Consider the following 19,666-nt stretch of genomic DNA (forward strand, 5'->3'; position numbering starts at 1 on the left):
TGCAGTGATTATGTTAGTTTGAATATGCAAGTTATAGTAGTGGGAGATTTTAACTGTAATTTAAGACACAGGGGAAAAGAAGGAGCAGATGTAAAAGTTATTTCAGGTATGATTAAAAGCAGTGCAATATATTTATGGGGAAAACAAACACTGTACATACAAATGGGGCAATTTGAGAACTGAAACTGACTATTTTATATTATCAGAAAGTTTAAAATAAAATAAAGGGGTTCAAATTGTAGGTTTCTCAGATCGTATAGCAATTTGGATAGAGATTCAAGAGAGAATGGGCTATATAAAATAGGTAGAGGTATAAAAAGTGCTAATGAAACAGATGATTATGTAAGGAAAGTAATACATCCGTTATGGTTAGATTATGTAGACATGAGAAGATTTTGTAAAGATTGAACAAGTTGGTGGATTGGTTTAAAAGAAAAATATAAAAAAGTGGTATTGGAATGGCAGAGGACAAAACAGATGCAAGATAGTTGGACATATTAGGAGATCAGTAATCAAGCCTTTAAAGACATAATAAGTAATTAAGAAAAGTTTGTTTAAAAAGAAGGTTGTGTGAAATGAATCAAGAGAAAACTAAAAAAAATATTTAAACAAAGATATTCTTACAAGTAAGAAAATAAGAAGTAACACCATGCCTAAGTAAAGTGGTTAAATAAAAGAAAATAAGAGAATTAAGGAACGATGAAGGAAATTAATTAATAAGCAAAAAAGTAATGCAGACAATAAAAAGGCATATTTTCAAAACTTTTTTTCAAATGGAAAACTATAGGGAATCATGCAACTTATAAAAATAAGCTGAAGAAGATAACGAGAGAATGGTCGAAAAGATAATGATAGAATTAAGGTTTTGAAAATAGTAAATGTAGAATCGGCTACAAGTTTAGACAGAATTGAACATCTAATATATAGAGATATGCAAGAATGGCGGAAATATTTTTTTAGGTGTGATGAATGAGTGGTTCGAAAAAGGAGTAATGAAAGCATATATATGGGTGCAATGAAATTTATATGGAAAAAATGAGAGAGAATGGATGTAAAATAACGGGGGACCACTAGTGTAGAACAGTGCTGATTATAATATTTTTATGAAGGTAGTAGAAAAAAGAATAGTAAGCAAAGCTAGTAAGTCACTGAATGAAGCAATTTTTGGATTAAAAGGGAAAGGGAGTCGAGAACCTTTAATGATAAGAGAATTGGTAGATGATGTAATAAACAGAAAAACAGAATCAAAAATATTAAAAGGGGATGTAAGTAAAGCATTTGATAGGATACAACATGAAATACTATGGAACATTTTAAAAGAATGTAAGTAATAAAATTAACATTTTGGTATTTGTGTATAAAAGAAATAAAATAAAACTAGGAGTTAATAGCTGATTGAGAAAGTAGAAATAAAAAGTGGTATCAAACAAGGATGTCCAGTAAGTAGTATTTTATTGGCATTAATTATGAATGTGATCAATTTAACAAGATGAATTTAGCATTGGAGAAAGTGAAACTTTGCACACCTGAAGGAATTCAGATTCCAGTAATGTTTTATTTTGCAGATGATCTAGTAGTAGTGGTGAAAAATGAAGAATAGATTAGAACAGCTAACACACTTAAAGAATTAGGAGTATTCGGTTTTAGTATTAATGAAGAAAAGAGTAAATGACTGGGATTTTCAGGAAAAATAGAGGGTATTCAGTTTAATAAAGAAGAAATAGAAATTTTGTGAATAAGATGTGGTACTGAGCAACAGAGAGTGACACAGTGGAAGAATATGATAAAAATAAGAGTTGTTTGTATGTTCCGGATAACATTTACACTTAAGTATAAAAAAGTATGTTTATTCGGTACTTGCGTATTATCGCAACCATGAATATTTTTATGCAGTTAAAGACATTTACTGCAGCTTCTTGTCGTATTTACAAACGTTTTGAATTTCAACACAAGTAGCGAAACCTTTCCAAACAGTTGCTGCTGATAGTAAGAACGTTATTCCTTATATGCACAACGATGACTATTTCTTTACTAAACCTTTTTTAAATCTGAAGAGTAAACAATGTGAAGCGTCAGCTGATCCCCCCAACACACATACACCCACACCCACAAACAGTTAATGATTAACCAACGGAATGCAACGAGGAGGCCAAAATTAGTGGCTAATTCTTTATTCTGATACTGCAGAAAACAGGAATTACTCTTTCTGAAAAGTAAAAGTTTAAAACTTGCCTGTTTCCCCTACGGGCCAAATAGCAGTTACATAGCCTGTTATAAGAAGAGCGATGAATACAATAAAACTTAAGCACTGGCCAGGAACATTCAGAGGGAATGTTCCTGTTAACCTGCCTTTGCTTCAGTTGTAATCAGCAAGCCAGGATATGTCAAGTGGTGCAGCAGAGTGGAGTTCACCGTGAAAGTGTGACATGCCAAGGAGGTGTCGAAAAATTGACATTTATTCCTCTCCCTGCCTCATAATGTGTGTGCCACAGCAGTACTTACTTGCTTACACCCCTTTCCAGCTCAATAAAACTGTTTTCCATGACACATTATGAATTTCGCAACCGTGAGAATGTGGTTGCGATAATACGTAAGTACCATTTATTCAATTCAATAATATTAAGTAAAATGGCATATCTTGCAAATGTATTTACACTACCAATGGAATGTGAAAAAGAATTATTGGGATCAAGACTGAAACCTATTAAAAGAGGAATCCATTGTTATGAAAAAAAGAAGGAGGTCTGGGTTTAATAAATAGAATCGCTGAATTTATATAAAGTATTAACAGGAATACAGGGGAAAAAATAGTAATAAAAATAAGAAAAATATAAAGCAAGTTGGGCAAAGCTTAAATGTTTTAAAAGAAGTAAAAGAATTGCTTGTACGGAAATGAAAATATCAAGAGAAAATACTGTAATGGAAGACTGATTTAAGTAATATAGAAAAAAATGCAAAAATATGGTATGAAAATGTAATGGAAACATTTTATTATATTTATCCCTGAAAGCATTTGGGAGAAAGAAAAATAAAAGCTGTAAAAGCAAGAATGAAAAGATGTGAAACGTGGAATGTATAGATTTCCTGTGGAGATTATCCATAAATATGCTTCCAGTAAAGGCAAATATGCCATATAAAAGAAAGGTTGTACGTATTGTGAGGAAATGGACACTACTGAGCATGCTGTTTTGAAGTGTAAAAGAGTAAATCAGTTATGGGAAGAAATATGCATAAAAGAATGTATAAAATAATTGCAAAGTATAAAAAGTATAAAGATGGACATGATAGAATATGAATACTATGAAAATATGTAATAAAATGATGTAGATAGATTAGATGAAAAATTGTTTTATATAGTATAGATTGTCTGGAGTGAAAGAATGAATGAGATCAAATTTAATGGGAAATGGATACTGTCAGAAATTTTGAAGAAAATAAGATTTTGGATGTGGAAGAAGGAGTGGAGGGATTCAAAAGTTAAAAAATTTGAAAATATGTAAGTTAGTCATAAATAATTGTATATAAGCTGCAAAAGTTTGTATATAAAATGTATGTATTGTGAATTTTAATAAAGGACCTCTACTCTTTTCGATAGGCGCCATGAGGTATTTTACATCCATCTGAGCTAACATCAATCCAAGCAGATGGGGCCTTGGTTTAACATATCATCCTAAGGGCAACACACACAAGAGTGCAGTACTGGAATACCAGGTTTTGCATTGCATTCATTTTCTGAAGGATAGCAAGTCTAAAATTCAAACGTCTGTCTTTAATCACTGCAGTCCTCAATGATTTGCCAGAAAACCATTAATTCTATGAGGAGCAGACCAAAAATAAGAGGGACAAATCTGGACATGCTGATAAATTTTAGGCAGTTGAGAGGTATGGGTCCTGTTTATTAAAAGTGATGAGAGTAACCAGTAATTCATGACAAATTTATTTCTTATTTCATGTCTAAGATATATAAAGTAAGATGTTTGTGTAAGCTAGACGTGCTTTAGGAATTGTAACAATATGTTTGTACCATTGCTTTTAGAATTCCATTTGAGTAAGGGTAATATTTCATTGAGAATTTGAGTGAAATAATCCAGATAAAAACTATGGTGATCTGTTTGTATTATGTGACCTGGATAATGCTATGCCACTGCATAAGTGTTGGTAAAAAGACCAATGAAGATTTTCCCAAGTAAACAACAAAAAATGACACAGATGAGAACAAGCGGATACAGTTATAGAATTTTCAGTTACAGCTGGGTAGAATAAGCAGATCAAGGGGGTGCACATTACCCGTGGAAGAGGTAAAGGATGATTGGAACCACTTTCTTGAAGAGGGGGTTAGGTAGAAAAAGTGTTACAATTGAACAGTACATGTTAGACCTAAGGAAATTCCTTTCGGGGGGGGGGGGCAAGATGTTGATTTAAGTATGCTGTGCAGTTTATCTGGTTTATAAGGAGTGGGACAAGCAGTCCTTATTGTTGTCAAGATTCCCGATTTAAGTGATCCCTCCCCCCCCGAACCCTTCCTCCAGTCATGTGTTAGCTGTAAGCTCTGCCAGAGCAATTGCTGCTGTATGATGCCTCCAACTCATTGAAATAGGCTGAAGCTACGGTGGCTATGAGCTGTCCCCCACCTCCCAAGTCAGTACTTTTGAACCCATTATCAGTAGTGACAGCTGCTAGGGACAGATGGAACTGCAGTAGCTTGAGAGGTTCCTCATAAATAGCTCCTACAGTGACCCCTACAGGGAGAGGCTAGAATTGCAGTAGCTAGGATCTCCCGCACACCATTACCCAAAGTGGCCCCCTGCTGAGGGTTTAGCTGTAGCTGTGAACTCCTTTGCAGTCAGTGATTCTGTAGCGTGACCACAGTGAGCCCTGCTGGGAGAAGATGTGACTTCAGTAGCTCTTGTCCACTCCGCAATTGGTGCTGCTGCACCATTGCTTTTGGGACTATGGTAACTTTGCAAGATATGCTAGCATTGTTGTAGCTGTGAACTTGTAGAGTGTTGGTTCCTACACCATTATATACATTGACCTCCTATTAGGAAAAGGCTAGCCTGCAGTTACTGAAAGTTTTCCTGCATTCAGTGCTCCGATCTATTTTACCTGGACTGACACCCCTTCGGGAAGATGCTTTAACTGTAGTAGCTGAGAGCGTCATGTTGTGTGGCAGCTGAACATGAATTTTATCACTGAAAAAGGGCTCTTGCTCAGTCGGACTGTCCTGGTCAACAAATGACAAATAAATGGATAATTGTGTGATTTAGTATTAGTGCTATCTGATGAGGGTAGAAATAGTTTTTGTTTTTCTTTGTTATAGTAATATGCTGGCTGTGTTTTGTTTTGTGCTGAGTGTAGAACAACACTGACACTTTTCCATTTGATTTTTGTTTTGTTTAGAGTTCAGCCCTTTACCAAAATGCAGTGCTTGAAGATGCTACTCAGGGTCAGCACAGACCATCGGAAAGGTCAAAGCTGGTGCAGCAAGAAAGACCTCTTCCTCAAGGGGGTCCTAGCAGAGTTAGTGCAGCAGCTGATTGCAGCAGCTCTTATACCACACACACCTCATCCACCTCCTGCTCTAGCTCACCTGCAGCTATAGTTCGAGCCCCAGACTGGACTGGCAAACATTCACAGAACACCGGCAAAGAGACACCAGATGGCAAAGTCAGCGATCCACTGAGTGACATTCTGTTTGGTAGTGATGAACTGAAGGGGAACCAGGAAGGCTTTCTGAATCACTGTGATTTGACTGCCACTTCTGCACAGGGCAACAGGTGTGACTATGAGGAACGTTCTCAGGAGACAAAACACAGCACCAGCAAAGCTCCTTTGGAGCAAGAAGCTTACAATCAGAGCATTGAAGAGGTCCTTCGTAATTTGGAGGAACTTGAGGGGAAAACAACAAATTCCTGTAATGTAGAACAAAAGAACAAGGCCAGTATTAAATGTGGATTTGAAGGATCTGTTTTAAAGGGGGGCTCACTTCCCCAGGAACAGGTGAATGCCGTGCATTCATCAAGTAACAGTTCCGCCATTTCTACTAGCCATTACACTGGTAACAGTAAAGAGGGTTCACCACCTCTGGGTAATTTCTGGATAAACTCAAGCTGGGTTTCAGACCATGCAGCTAAAAGGTCACCTTGTGATGTTCCCAGTGTAGGTGGCGGGACTGTCTCTAGTCCCACTCAGCCTTTTGTTGAAGACTCGCTGGAATTTGCAACACCAGACTCAAACAAATTGGAAGCAAAGAGCACTAGAAGCAGCCCTCCCGTGCCTCTGTGCTCCCATCCCAGCACCTCAGGAATTTACAAGCCCTCAGAGGGCAACTCACTGCAGACCCCAGCCTTACCCAAAGACAGTAGGGAAGCAGAGTCCTGTGGAAAACACACTGGCATCCTGGACACCCTGCAGACATACAACAGTGGATCTGCCGAAAAAGTGGAGGTACCCAGTTCTCCAAATAAACTCTTTGATTTTCCAGGTGGGCAGCACAGTGATCAGTTTGAAGAATCTTCAGAGTTGTCCAAAATTCTGCCTGATGGACTGGCTAACATAATCAAAATGTTGGACGAGTCAATTGATCAGGAGGATGCCATTTTGGAGAAACAGTCAAAAAGTATCCCTGAATTTACTGCATTCCCATCAGTTACAAAAACTCTAGATTTAGCAGATGCAAAAGACTCAGTTTGTATGAAGGGATCAGTAGAAATGTCTAGAGCAGGCATGAACTCTTCAAAGAAGCACAGAGACATAAGTGGAGTTCCTTTTTCAGGAAAACCAGTACTAACTCCCAGCAAAGAGGCTTCTGAAGATGAGAACCACCCATCACAGTGCAGTGTCAGTATCTCCGATTTCTCAGGCACCCGTGGGGCACCACTGTCTGACAGTTCTGCAGGGAAGCAAGAAGTAACCAGAAGTATTCATCAAGGTGCCACTGCAGGATTACTGGAGTCCACAAAAACATGGAAAGACTGTCATAAAGAGCGTGCAGAAGCCGAAAGGACTCAGGGGTCTTTAAACAGTGTTTACAGTTCATCAGGTGCTTCAGAAAAGGTGACAAAACAAGCGCACTGTGAAGGCTTAAATAGCAAGCAGGTCAGCATTCCTCAGCATGGCACAAATAGTATTTTGAAGTCCCTTGCCAGTGTCTTGGAAGGACAGAAGCATTCTTACAGAGGTGGAGCTGCTTCCAAATCAATAGCCACTTCCTCTCCATATTTGACAGGTGCCACACTAACTAAAAAAAATGGACTTAATGTCACCAGCCAGCCCTCTTGTCAGAGTTCTACCTCCATCAAAGAAGTCTGGAATAAGGTAGCAAAAGGTGAGACTGAGAAAAAAAATGCAGATGATATCAGAGTAAGCCCATCTGAGGGGAGAAACACAAGTAGCTGGAAAGAACAGAGCAAGAGTGCACTTATAGAAGTAAAAGAACAGCTTGACAGGAAGCCGGTCATATCTGTTGCCTCAGCTATAGAGTCCAGCTCAGCCAGTGAGATGTTTGTCAGTACAAAAATCCCATCAAATGGTGGCTCACAGACTAAATCTGTTGTGGGAAAGACAGGTGCATGTTCTGAGCCTAGTCAGGAGAAGCACATGGAACTGAAACAAGAAAAGTCATCTCAGCAACAGCAGGAAAAACTGTCTGAAGCAGGGATCAAAAAATATGCACATCTGTTTCAAGAAAAATGTCCCACTCTGAAACAGGAAGTGCTGTCGGACACCTCTCAAGAAAAGCACTGTGAACCAATTTCTGAAATGAGTTGTGATCCGGCAGGGGTGAAAAAGGTTATGCCACATCAAGAAAAGTCTGCAGACGTGCACCGGGAGAAATACTGTGAACCCATAAGAGAAAGGCATGACAAAGTACAAGAGAAGTGTCCAGAACCAGTGGCTGAAAATACACCTGAACCAGCACAGAGGAAGCAGTCTCAGCTAGTACGAGAAAAGCATCCTCCTCAGTATGCAGAAAAGCAGTCCTCTCTGTTGCAAAAAAAATGTGACCAGTCACCCGAAAAATCTTTTGAAGCATCACTGAAGAAATGTGATTCATCATGTGAAAAGGTTAGTGATCCTTTGCCAGACAAGCTGCTCAACTGTTTATCAGAAAACCATTCTTATTCATCTGAAGGGAAATTTTCTGATCCTTCAAGAGAAAAGCATATTGATCAGACTCAGGAAAAATGTGTTGAACAGTCAAGAGAAAAGCATATTGAACCAAAAAAGGAAAAGAATTCTGAGTTAACTGAGAGAAAGCGAGCAGAGTCATCAAAAGAAAAGACATGTGAACCCCTTCGTGAGAAGCAGTGTGATCTAATGAAGCAGAAGAAAGCTGAAGGGTCACCACAAGAGAAGCTGTCTTGCTTAGAAAAAGAAACCAAACAAAGTAATCTAGAGCAGTGGCAACATAAGAAGAAGAAGAAGTCCAGTAAGAGCTCCTCAAGGAGTCGTAGAAGACATAAAGATGGGAAGGGGCAAAAGGAGAAGAACAGACAGATTTTGGGTAACTTAGATCTTCAGAGCAAAGAAATTCAGTCCAGAGAGAATGTCAAACTGGATGACCATCCAAAGGTGACCAAATCAGCACCCACAACAGATGAACAGAAAAAGACAGAGGTGTCATTTGGAACAGGCAAAGAGGTTAGCACCTCTAATAGGGCAGCTGAATTGCTTAAGTTGCGATCTTTCACAGAAGGTCCACCCAAAGAATTGAAAATCCGTCTTATTAAAGTGGAAAGTGGGGACCGAGAAACATTTATTGCTTCTGAAGTGGAAGAAAAGAGGATTCCCATGTCTGAGCTCACCATCAAGAACACTGCAGCAGAAATCATCAGATCATGCAAGTAGGTGACACATGGAGAAGGGTACAGTATTGTATCAGATTTTTAGGGAGGGAAGTAAGGTAGTAACCCTCTTCTATTCAATACTACCATTTTTCAAAAATGGAAAAATCAAACATTATCTAAAACTAATGTATATATTGCGTGAACTATTGGTTGTTTAGGATGAAGTTTGATTTTCAGCAAGTGACTAACTTGCTCTGTGAAGCATCTACAGGTCATGGTGAGTGTAAAGTGATGGCTCTCAACTGAGAGTCGACTTTATGTTGGGCATGACCATCCAGAAGTGTGTAAATTCCAACTGCACAGTGAAGTAGATGTATGTATCTCAGAACTTTTAAACCTTCATACCAGGGGGATTGTGGGAATTCTTTCCTTTTAATGTCACATTTTTTTCCAAGGGATTAATGTTAAGGTCATCCACCTGGAGGTAGTCATGTAGAACTCTCCTGTTTGAAATACTTTCTGCATGCTTCTGAATTTCAGTAAGTAGTCGTTGGTATTTGTCCAAAAAAAAAAATGTAAATTGCAGTTTTCAGATGGGCAGTCTAAACAGGTCTATATTACGTTGTTGAAAGGGCTATTTTTCGAATGCCCTTTCATCGACACGTAAACACCGAACTACCAAAACTTTGAACGGCCACATAAGCAAATTTTTTCCCAGGGGAAAAAAAAATCACTTGGCCAACAACAAAGAAAAACTGTCACACCATACGAAGTGGGGGGCTTTGCCCCCCACAGCCCCCCTAACTAAATATACCAACTCAGAGATTGCACTACAGTGGAAGAAAGGGCAAATTCCCGACGACAGCCTAGTGATAGTTTCCCCTGGAAAAAAAATTGCTTATGTGGCTGTTCAAAGTTTTGTTAGTTTGGTGTTTACATGGCGATGAAAGGGCTTTCAATGAGCAGCCCTTTCGACAACGTAAATGGAACCCAGTCTAAACAGCTCAACTCCTGAGGGTCAGTGCCGCTGGTAATTTCCACTTACCCTCGAAGTGCATTTAGAGTTAGGGGTTTGGGGGTTTTGTATCCAGTGAAAAAATATTTTAGAAGATTCAGGACTTGAGGGTTTGAGTTGCAAAAAAATACTTTTTATGCAGTAAAAAGAATCACTGTAACTGCCATCAAGGTAATACTAATTCCAAACTGCTTTTTAACTTAAAATCCCAAGGTCAACCACAGTTTAGTAGTAAATGAGTATAAGGATGCCCCCGCCAAAAAAAAATGCAACAAAAGCTCTGCCATAATGCTGAAGTATTCCTGCAAAAATTAGTTAATGGGGGATACAAAATATTGCAATAAATATTTTCTCAGTCTTAAAATGGAGACTAAAACCAGATATCATGACTGGCATACTTTTAAAAATGGTACAGAAATATTCCATCCGTCCATAACCTCTTTTTCCCGTTTTTGCTCATGGGTTGCATTTCTTCAGTGACAATTGTCTAGAGCCAAGGTTTACTGTGCCAGGTGGCTGGCTCTGCCACTGTAGTTCTTCCACACCACACACTTGCATACGCACACACACCTGTGGCCAATTTAAAGTGCCCAATCCACCTACTACATGTCTTTGGAATGTGTGAGGAAAGTGGAGCACCCGGAGGAAACCCACACAAACACAGGGAGAACATGCAGACTCCATGGTCATCGTAATAGTCAAGCAAAGTTGAACCTTTTGTTAGCATGGTATTTGTTTGGAAATAGGACAAGGCATTGTATATGAAAGTAGTCTCTATTGGATTACTTAATTCCAGAATCTTTCTGTCTGCCAAAGGACTTGGCAAATGCAAATTATAAAAGCAGAGTCAAAGTAAAATAAAGTTTGTAATCTGAAGTAGACTTTCATCTGGGGTAGCAGCTTTGCTCATCTGTGCAGAAAAGCACAGTTTGTAGTAGAGTGCCGTAAATGCATACCAACATTGATTAAAAGACTTTCTATATCCTGTGCTTCACCTGCTGCAGGCTTGTATCCACTCTCTCACTACTTATCAGTTTGTCTGCATCTTGGACTAAGGAGAACTGAAATGATTTTTTAGATGATGGTTTTCCATGATCTTTCTGGTTAGGTCTTTTGTGCATCTGCTTGAGGTATTTTGATGTCTTATTTCCATCTTTACTTGGTACCCTTGAGGTCTTTTTTTTCTTTAAATAAGCCAGATGTTTTAGAGCACAAACTAGCTTTTCTGTTTGTTTTAGTTTTTCAAGGCAGTTGTGACCAGCATTAAAAACAGTGAGCATGCATCCATGTACCTTTTTTCCATAGCATTATAAATATCTCTGTGTCATTGTGTTATTTGGGCCACATTTGTGAAACATGAGTGCCTTGGCCCCCCAACACACCACAGGTTTACCATAGGGAATTAGCAATTTTCCATTTTGCCTGTAGATGTGCATATTGCATTACATTGTGTGTGTGTGTGTGTGTGTGTGTGTGTGTGTGTGTGTGCGCGCACGCATCATTCGATTTGCTAATGCTCTGTTCAGGATTTGTTCCTTTAATTTGCTCGAACTGAGTGCTGGGTTAGGCTTCCCTGCAACTCTGTATTAGGTTAAGCATTTAATTGGAAAATGAATGAATGTTCTGAAACATTTAGGCATATTTTATCAAGGATAATTAACTTGCCTCCCATGATTCTTTGTTTACAAATAACCACATAAAATTAATGCCACAGAGGGTCCAATATGGTTTGATACCATTTATTAAAACAAGCTTTAAAAGCAAAATTTTAAAATATTAAGTGTTTTTGTCTCGTTAAAGAGACTTTTTCAGAATAAATTATGTCGCAACAGAGCCATTAAATACAAAATGAACATGAATTTCATTGGTAGTTTATAAATGAGTCATTTAAGTACTGCTTTACTTAGAGCCAGACTGAAACACAGAGAAATGTAAATTAAAGTAAATATAATTTATCTTGCTCTACAATAAGAATATCACATCAAAGGTTATATGATGAAATACACTTGCAAAGATACTTATTACATTTATAATTTGTTAGTTTTTGAGTTCAGGACAGGTGTAATAGAAACTGAATCGTTCAACCCATGGAGAAATAGCTCCCAGTCTGAGTTGCCAGTACATTTCACATACTTTTAAAAAAATCTTCCAGTCCCCCCTCTAGGATCCAATCTGATGTTTTTCCAATATGCCAAAACTGAATTTACTAAATCCATTACACTGAATGGAGTGTCTGAACAAGGCACTGTTCTCATTTTTGTTGCCAGTGTTGTAGATGTGTTCATAAATGCGTGTCTTTAAGGCACGCTCAGTTTTGCCAACATAAAATGCTGTACATCCTACACAAGTTGCAAGGTAAACTACCCATTGGGTGGTACAATTACCATCCTGGAATGTAATCTTGATTTCCATAATATTCCCTAGCAACTCTGTTTGATCCCTTGTAATATATATTCATTGTTTACACTGTCCACATTTAGTGGTACCTTTAAGTGGCTTAGAGAAAGAAACCTGTTTGTTCTCTATCAGTCTCTTGAAATTGGGACCAGTTTTTGAAAAGAATATATTGGTTCAGGGCCCACTGTTTGAAATAAATTGGGGTTAGTTTTAAAAATAACCATACGACACAAAAGAGAAAAATAGCAGCACAAAACTACCAAAACCAGTAAAGTTCCCAAACTTTAATCCAAAAGACATACAGAAACTATAACAGCTCCAACTCCTCTTGAAAGGCCTTTTGGCCAAGGTGCTGGAGTTGTTCTATTTTCTGTGTGTCTTGTATTAAAGTTTGGGCACTTTTACTGGCCTTGGTCATTTTGTGCTGTTAGTTTTAAAAATACACCAGTTTCTTTTAACAATGTCTTTAATTTCCTTGGAAAACTGGTTGTGTTCCACAGTTAATGCCTTTTTATATTTATGTTCCTCACTAGATAGTGGTACTCTTAAACCAGTTCCTAGAAGGGTTTTTTTATACCCTTTCATTATATACTTCCAATAATAAACTGTCCAGAAAGGGACCAGGGTACCCCCTTGCTAAAAACATTTCCTTTAAATTGACCAACTCATTCTACACATTCTTCCTCCAGGCTATCGTATGTCCCACCCTAATGGCCTGTTCCTTAACTAAACCTTTCTTCTGCCATAGGAGTTTGACAACTGGAGAAGCGTAGATAAGAATTGCAAAATGTTTGCTTCCTGAAAATGTTAGAGTTAAAACCAGTAGGGGTGTGAGAAATTGAAGTATCCAAAAAATTGATCCTGTGTCTGCTCCATGAATATGTAAATCTCAAAAATTCTGTGATATTGTTCAAGCAGTCAACAAAAGAGCGAATGTCCTCAGCTTCACCATCCCATAAAACAAACATATCATCTAAAAATCTAACATAAAGATGGAGCTGGTTTACAAATGGACTATTAAGTACAATCTTGTTTTCCTACCCCAACAAGACCATGTTGCCAAACGTAGGGCACAGGATGCTCCAATGGCCACACCTTTAATTTGCTAGAAAAATTCCCACTCATAATAGATGTAATTGTGTTACAAATCCAAGGACATAAAATTATCATTCGAGAGGGTGGACCATTGAGTCAAACTGTGATGGAAATATTCTAAACCCCTGTTCTTGGGAATTATAGTAAAAAGGTCTTTCACATTGAATGGCACAGAAATAGGATTTACCTTACAAATATATTTTTACGTGACTTAAAAAATCCCAAGAATCTTTCATAAGGTGTGGTACACGATCTTATACATGTTTGACCCACCTGTCAATCAAAACATCTACAGGATACATTTTAGACCCTGTTGCAGAAACAAAAGGTCTGAATGGGGATCAGGGTACATCTTTTCTTGATTTCCATATTTCTCCACTTTATACAGACATTCATAGAATTTCAGAAATAGTTTTAATAATTCTACAGGAGCCATTGTTATCTTCCTTGCTATAGGCTCGCTAAGCTATTTTCTCTTGCCTGAGTCGTTGTGCTAAAAGTTTTTGTGCTCTATAGTTATCAAAAATCAGTCGCTTAACAGCAGTCTTTGTAAACTCATGCATATTATCGAAGTAATGCCTTATTTTCTGTTCAGCATTCTATAATTGCTTCTCTTGTTCTGTGCGATTCCCCTTATTTTGCAATACCTTAATATTGGTCAGCCCCTCTAAGTAATTCTCGTTACTACTTAACCATATCTGCCTTTATTTTATTTCCACCCTATTTTTAAATTCTACTTTAATTTTATCCCACTCCCTAGCTATATTTTCAGAAGTTTATATCTTCTCTAATAGCGCCTGAATAATTTTCATTACCCATTCCTTAAATTCCTGTATTTTCAACAGATAGGTGGGAAAGCGCCAGTGTCTCGTTTTTATTTCATTGTCCTGTGTTTTTATTTTAGTTGTTATTGTATCTGAAATAGTTATTGGGAGTGTATCAAGACCTTCAGTTAAATTTGCATGTTCCTGTGAAATGTAAATTCTGTCTAGCCTAGCCCAGTTTTGTATCTTGGAGAGTAATATCTAAATTCATTCTGAATTCTTAGTACTGAATTCACATCATCTATGCCAAATATTTTCATAAATTTCTTTAAAATTCTACCCACCTTTGTTATATTTCCCTTTCTGCCCCCCCCCCCCCCCCCCAGGTATATCTTCACTGTTGAAATCAAATCCCAGTCCTTATCTATAAGTAATATTCCTTGCTGAAAGATGATAATTTCTCCCGGAATTTTCTATAACTCCATTGTAGCAGTTTTCAGTGGTATATAAATACATGCCAGTGTAATCCTCCTCACTTGCCAATAGCCCCTTAGTACTGCAAATCTACCATTGTCATTTTTTCCTCTTCTATTACTATTGGAGCTCCTCTTGCAGTTAGTAAGTGCTCTTCTCCATTTGCCCCAGGTATTCTGCTGAATAACCACCCTGAAAACCTTTTATTTATCAAATTCACATGTTCAGTTCTTTCCAAGTGTGTCTCCTGTATCATACTTGCACTCTACATTTTTTAATATAGTTCACTATTCTCTTTTTTTGTATTTATCTGTGAGACCATTAATGTTAAAGACATTATAGAAAGAATGATATTCTTAAGGGATTATTATTCCCACCTATTTTTGCGTAACAGCTTTTTTGCTGAATGCCTAGTTCCAGCTTTTGCATTACATGCATGCATGGTTTGGCAGGATAATCTTTTATACAGTTGTTTCTTGCCATCTCAATTTGAGCCTGTGTCACATCTTGCAGAACTTTTTGTTTTATTGAAAATCCTCAAATAAAAATGCCACACACACAGACCCACAACCCCCATAAAACCCTACTAACTTAGTAATACACAAAACTATGTACATCTTCAAATGTTGAAGTTTTACCCCTTAATAGGAAGAAAGCTAACAGCCACACACCCTGGCTCGAGCCAAACGGAAAGAAAGATTATCCATGTTAACACCCATGGGTAGAGGCTTTGATTTTATTAAGTGCTGTCTGGTTTTGCCTTACCTTTATAGCTCTCCCAGCTGGGAAAACACTTGAATGCTTTCAGAAAACATTTTCTCCAAGCCATTTTTCTTTATCATATTGTCTGCTAATGACATGAGAACCAGATACAGTACCGTTTAGTAGAAAAAAGGCCTTATTATAATCAGTATTATTTTTCATTCACTTGATTTCTGTTAAAACTTATTATATAAAGCTAATGGCCTTAACCAAAGCTTTCTCCTATGCAAGAATGAGAAAAAGCACACTAATTTTTCTTTTATTATGCTCTTTTAAACAGATGCTTTTTTTTACATTGCATTGCCTACATTTCTTAAAACTGAACAAGGAGAAAGAGAGAATGGAGAAAGAAACAAAATAAGAAGCATCTGTTTGTATTAGTATCCCCATTACACTTTGAAAAAAAAAATTACTTTTGTAACTTGCAGAGAAAATCGTGCACCACTTAAGTAATACTGTTAAGAAAAAAAGTGTTTTACTTACAGATTACTCTCTCCCGCCTCTTCCCCTCTCCTAAGTATTTTTCCGAACATTAATGACATGAAGTAGGGCATATGCTTTAGAGTCCCCTGCAAGTTTAAGAAAGTCCAATATTTCCAGATTTTCTTCAAGTTCAGCTCCATCTTCCAAACCCTGTCTCTGCATCTCCAGCGTACTCTCGGTTCTTCTAGTCAATTCCTGTGCTTTTTTCCACTCTCTCAAGCATTTTCCATTGAAACACTGGGAAAGCTTTCACTGGCAGAACCCCTCTGTGATCGTTATTACCAGAAGAACAAGAAGCAAAATCTCCTGTTTCACAGCTCAGTTTTTGTTAGACAAACTTTTGCATTTCTTCCTTAGCATGTACTTCATCAAAAATGTTTTTGTTCCTCCAGGGAAAAATATTTTGAAGATAGCTGGATACAGCAGATGTTCTTCGTCTTCCATTGCTGCAGTCCTGACTATTGGGTGTCATATCAGTCTTTTTTTTTGTGTGGTGGTCCGATGCAGAAGCATTTTGCGAGTGCAGGTTGGCGTTCTGAGATATTTCCTGAACCCCCTCCTGCTCCTGTTAGCCTGATAGGTATATTATAGGGTGCCGAGAGCTCATAAAGTATTTTTTAGAGTCCTAGGGGTGGACCCAGAAACTGTTTCTCAGGGGCCTAAAAAGTGTTAAAAACTTCTGTGGTTAAAAAAATGTACCCTCTGATAAGAGGCAGGGCTTTTTTGGATAGGGGTAAGAAAGTGTATACTTCTTCCACTCTCTAGCCATGAGAGTGAATTGTTGTCAGTTTACATGCTAAAAAATCAAAAATTATCTCCTTTCACAATGAAAATCTAAGGTGGATGCTTTGGGTGCTGCTACAGACCTTCAACATTAGGGTTAGGGTTCATGGCATCTTGTATTCTGGTGCTTGCTTATAAACTAAACTGCATAGAGCTGCAATGGTATCTCAAAAATATGGACACAGCACTGCTGCAGGATTGGACACTGTCATTCAAATAATACCTTGCCTTCAAAGATTTTGGGAAATTTGGGATTTCTGAGCCTAATTTGAGGTGTGGCTCTACAAATATCTTACTACTGAGTGGACAAGGTTTGTCTTGTCCTTCCATTCCATTAGATGCATGCCCATTTCAGCTGCTCTGATTATGACTTGTGACCACCTTTGTTTATCCTTCTTTTGTTCAAGCAGTTTCTTAGGGGGGCAAGATATAAAGACCCCGCGTAGACTCTCCTACTCCTGCTTGGGATCAATTTTTGTGTTGGAAAATTTTGATTTTCATAAGGATAGGGGTATCGTAATCCTTCCTCCTTCCTTTTATGCCTGTGGTGGTGTGTGGCTTTAAACCAAACTATTCATTTGCCTACTTTTTTATGCAGACCCCCAAAATAAAGGACTTGAGTTCAGTGCATACTTTTCTCTAAGCATTATCATCTTCCTATCTACTCTAAGTCTAGGGCAAATGTAGGGTTGTTCACTGATAATTTACCAATCCCCTTCTTCCCCTGTGTGTAGGGGGTGGTTGTGTAGGTGTTTTTACATGCTTATATTTTTGTATATATTGCGGACTATACCCAATAGTCAGGACTGCAGCAATGGAATCCTCGAACATCTACATTTATGGTAGGTACAAAACTGTACTTTTGAATCTCATGCTTGCTTTTTGCATTCCCTATATAATGGAATATATTTATTCCCCTTTGCCTGGTGTACAAAGAGTAGTCATTCTCCACAAGCACTCTGCTGTCTCCCAATTTTTAGTAATTTGTCCTTCTACTGCACTTTTATTAGAATCAACTCCTTCTGCTGGTAAGATTGCAGTTTTACTATTAAAGGTCTAGGTTGTTTTCTCATAGCCTGGTTTGGAACGTACACACAATGTGCCCATTCAGTTAATACTTCCTGTTGTGGAGTACCAGTTCAGTTGCTTATTTGTGCTTTCATGAAATTAATAGTCTGTTCCTTCCAGCTTCACAGGTTTTCTGTACATGCTCTGTCATCTAATTCTATTATTTTTTTGAAACATCTCCTCTTGTGCAGCCTCATATTCAGTCAGTTTTTTTCATTATTTCGAACTCTAAGTTTTGCAATTTTATCATCTCCTCTGAGTATCTGTTTAAAGCTTCTTCTATGTTTTCCAGACTTTTGTTGTTTGAGTTGATGTACTCCATTAGTGTTGCACTTATTATAGTCAGGTCTGTGTGCAGTTACCATATACTTTCCTCAAGGTTACTGGAAGTCATGTCTGGAGCTTGCAGTTTTTTGCTGAACAGTGTTTTTTCATCACCTTTTATAGCTGATTTTCCTCCAGGTCCTCTGTATTTCTTTTTTCCTGGCATCCAGGCAGTGCACTAACTAGTTTGTTACTGAAATTTACTTGGAAATCCAGGTCCACTGGCTTTCTCTGCCAAGTTTGTGTTTTCAGAGTGGGAGAGCCAGAAATTAAACTGTTAATCAATGTGCAGCCATCTTGGAAGTCAGCAACTGCAAATGTATTTATTATATTAAAAATAGTGTAGAAGCTTCTTACAGACCACGTTTATTGTATAAAACGAGCAAGATGAGCAGGAAATGTGCTCCTTTTTCACTCAGGTTGTTTCAGTTTAGGCATGTGGGTACCCAAGGTAAACCAGGATGTGTGAACTATATTTGTCTCATAAATATATTTGAAAGGAGTCCGACTTTGGAGGGCATTACTTAAAGTGACCTCTGGGAAGTGTTTTATTATTAAAAAGTGACTTTGTGTGTTTATACGTATGTTGTTGAGATAAGGTGTGCCCCCCCCCCCCAAAATCAGGATTGGACAGGCGTTTTTTTTTTTTCCTTCATTTGTGCTGTCAGTAAAGTGCTTGTTATGAACAAGCCCACAGCCAGCCCTTTTATGCTGAATTTCTGTAAAAGCTGTGATTTGTCCCTTGTTATGTAGTAAATCTGTTTTTATTTTTTAGGGTTGCTTCCTGGATCAAAGCAGAGTGCTGTACCACAGATCCTATGGTACATTATGCAGTACCCCTTAAGAACAATTTTCATTTAAGACCATTAAACCTGTGCATTAAAACTCTTTTTTCACATATGTCAGTGTGGCCCTGTGTAGTCATTAGGTTGTATGTGTTGAATCACATTTTTGATTTTCAGTTCTTCTGTGACTCAGACAAGTAAGCAGACCTTGAAGCACTTCACTCTTCCTTCAGGCAGTACCACCAAGGGAGTCTGTAGGAGCTTGTGGTTTATGATGCTTGTACATTGCAGAAGAAATCAATTGGAACGGCAGGTTTCTACAGGGTGAAATAGAAGCAGACTGTATCATTTCATTGGGTGGGGCAGGTAGCTATTTCCATGAAACCTTGCCTTCTTTTCATTCATTGCCTTCTCTGAGTCACCCCCCCCCTTTCCTTATCTATCTTTTATGTAACATTTCATCTGCGGTAATTGACACCTTGCACATTACAATATGTTTATACAGCAGAGGCACAAGGGCTTGACAGTATTGAATGTTCACTTTTGTAATCTGTCTTCTCACTAGAATTTTTTTTTTTTTTTTGAAGAGGAAGCTGATGGAAACTGAATATCTCATCACTTTTCTAGACATTTTATGTATTCATTTGTAGTTATGAGTATTCTTTTCTCATTTTTTGGCTCCCTGCAGCTGATCATCAGCTGCTTCCAAAGCCTGTTTGTAACCCAACAAATCTACCGAACCAGCCTAGCCACTGCCTCCCGGAGTGTCCCATTTCAGGATTAATGAGGAAATCGAGTCACATGAGACAGCATCCTGCTCCGACGGTGGAGTGTTTCCTTCCTACCTCCTGTGATTCGAGTAACATCTAGTCAATGGGATGTGTAGTGGCATCAGTGCTAAACCAGTCCTCATTTCCGCAAGGGGTT

At 38.1% G+C, this 19,666-nt stretch overlaps 1 protein-coding gene across 5 annotated transcripts in view; it reads left to right on the top strand.

The window, feature by feature from the left end:
* Positions 1 to 19,666, top strand: part of KDM6B (lysine demethylase 6B) — a 175,710-nt gene that overhangs the window by 64,142 nt on the left and 91,902 nt on the right. For all 5 annotated transcript variants that reach the window (XM_044077326.1, XM_044077328.1, XM_044077329.1 and 2 more), the window contains one exon: positions 5,401 to 8,846. In XM_044077326.1, coding sequence (XP_043933261.1) covers positions 5,401 to 8,846 — 3,446 coding nt within the window. The remainder of the gene's footprint in view (positions 1 to 5,400; positions 8,847 to 19,666) is intronic.

The sequence above is a fragment of the Protopterus annectens genome, chromosome 7.part0 (assembly GCF_019279795.1).
Source record: "Protopterus annectens isolate FY-2018-M chromosome 7.part0, PAN1.0, whole genome shotgun sequence".
In the NCBI taxonomy this organism is placed as follows: Eukaryota; Metazoa; Chordata; order Ceratodontiformes; family Protopteridae; genus Protopterus; species Protopterus annectens.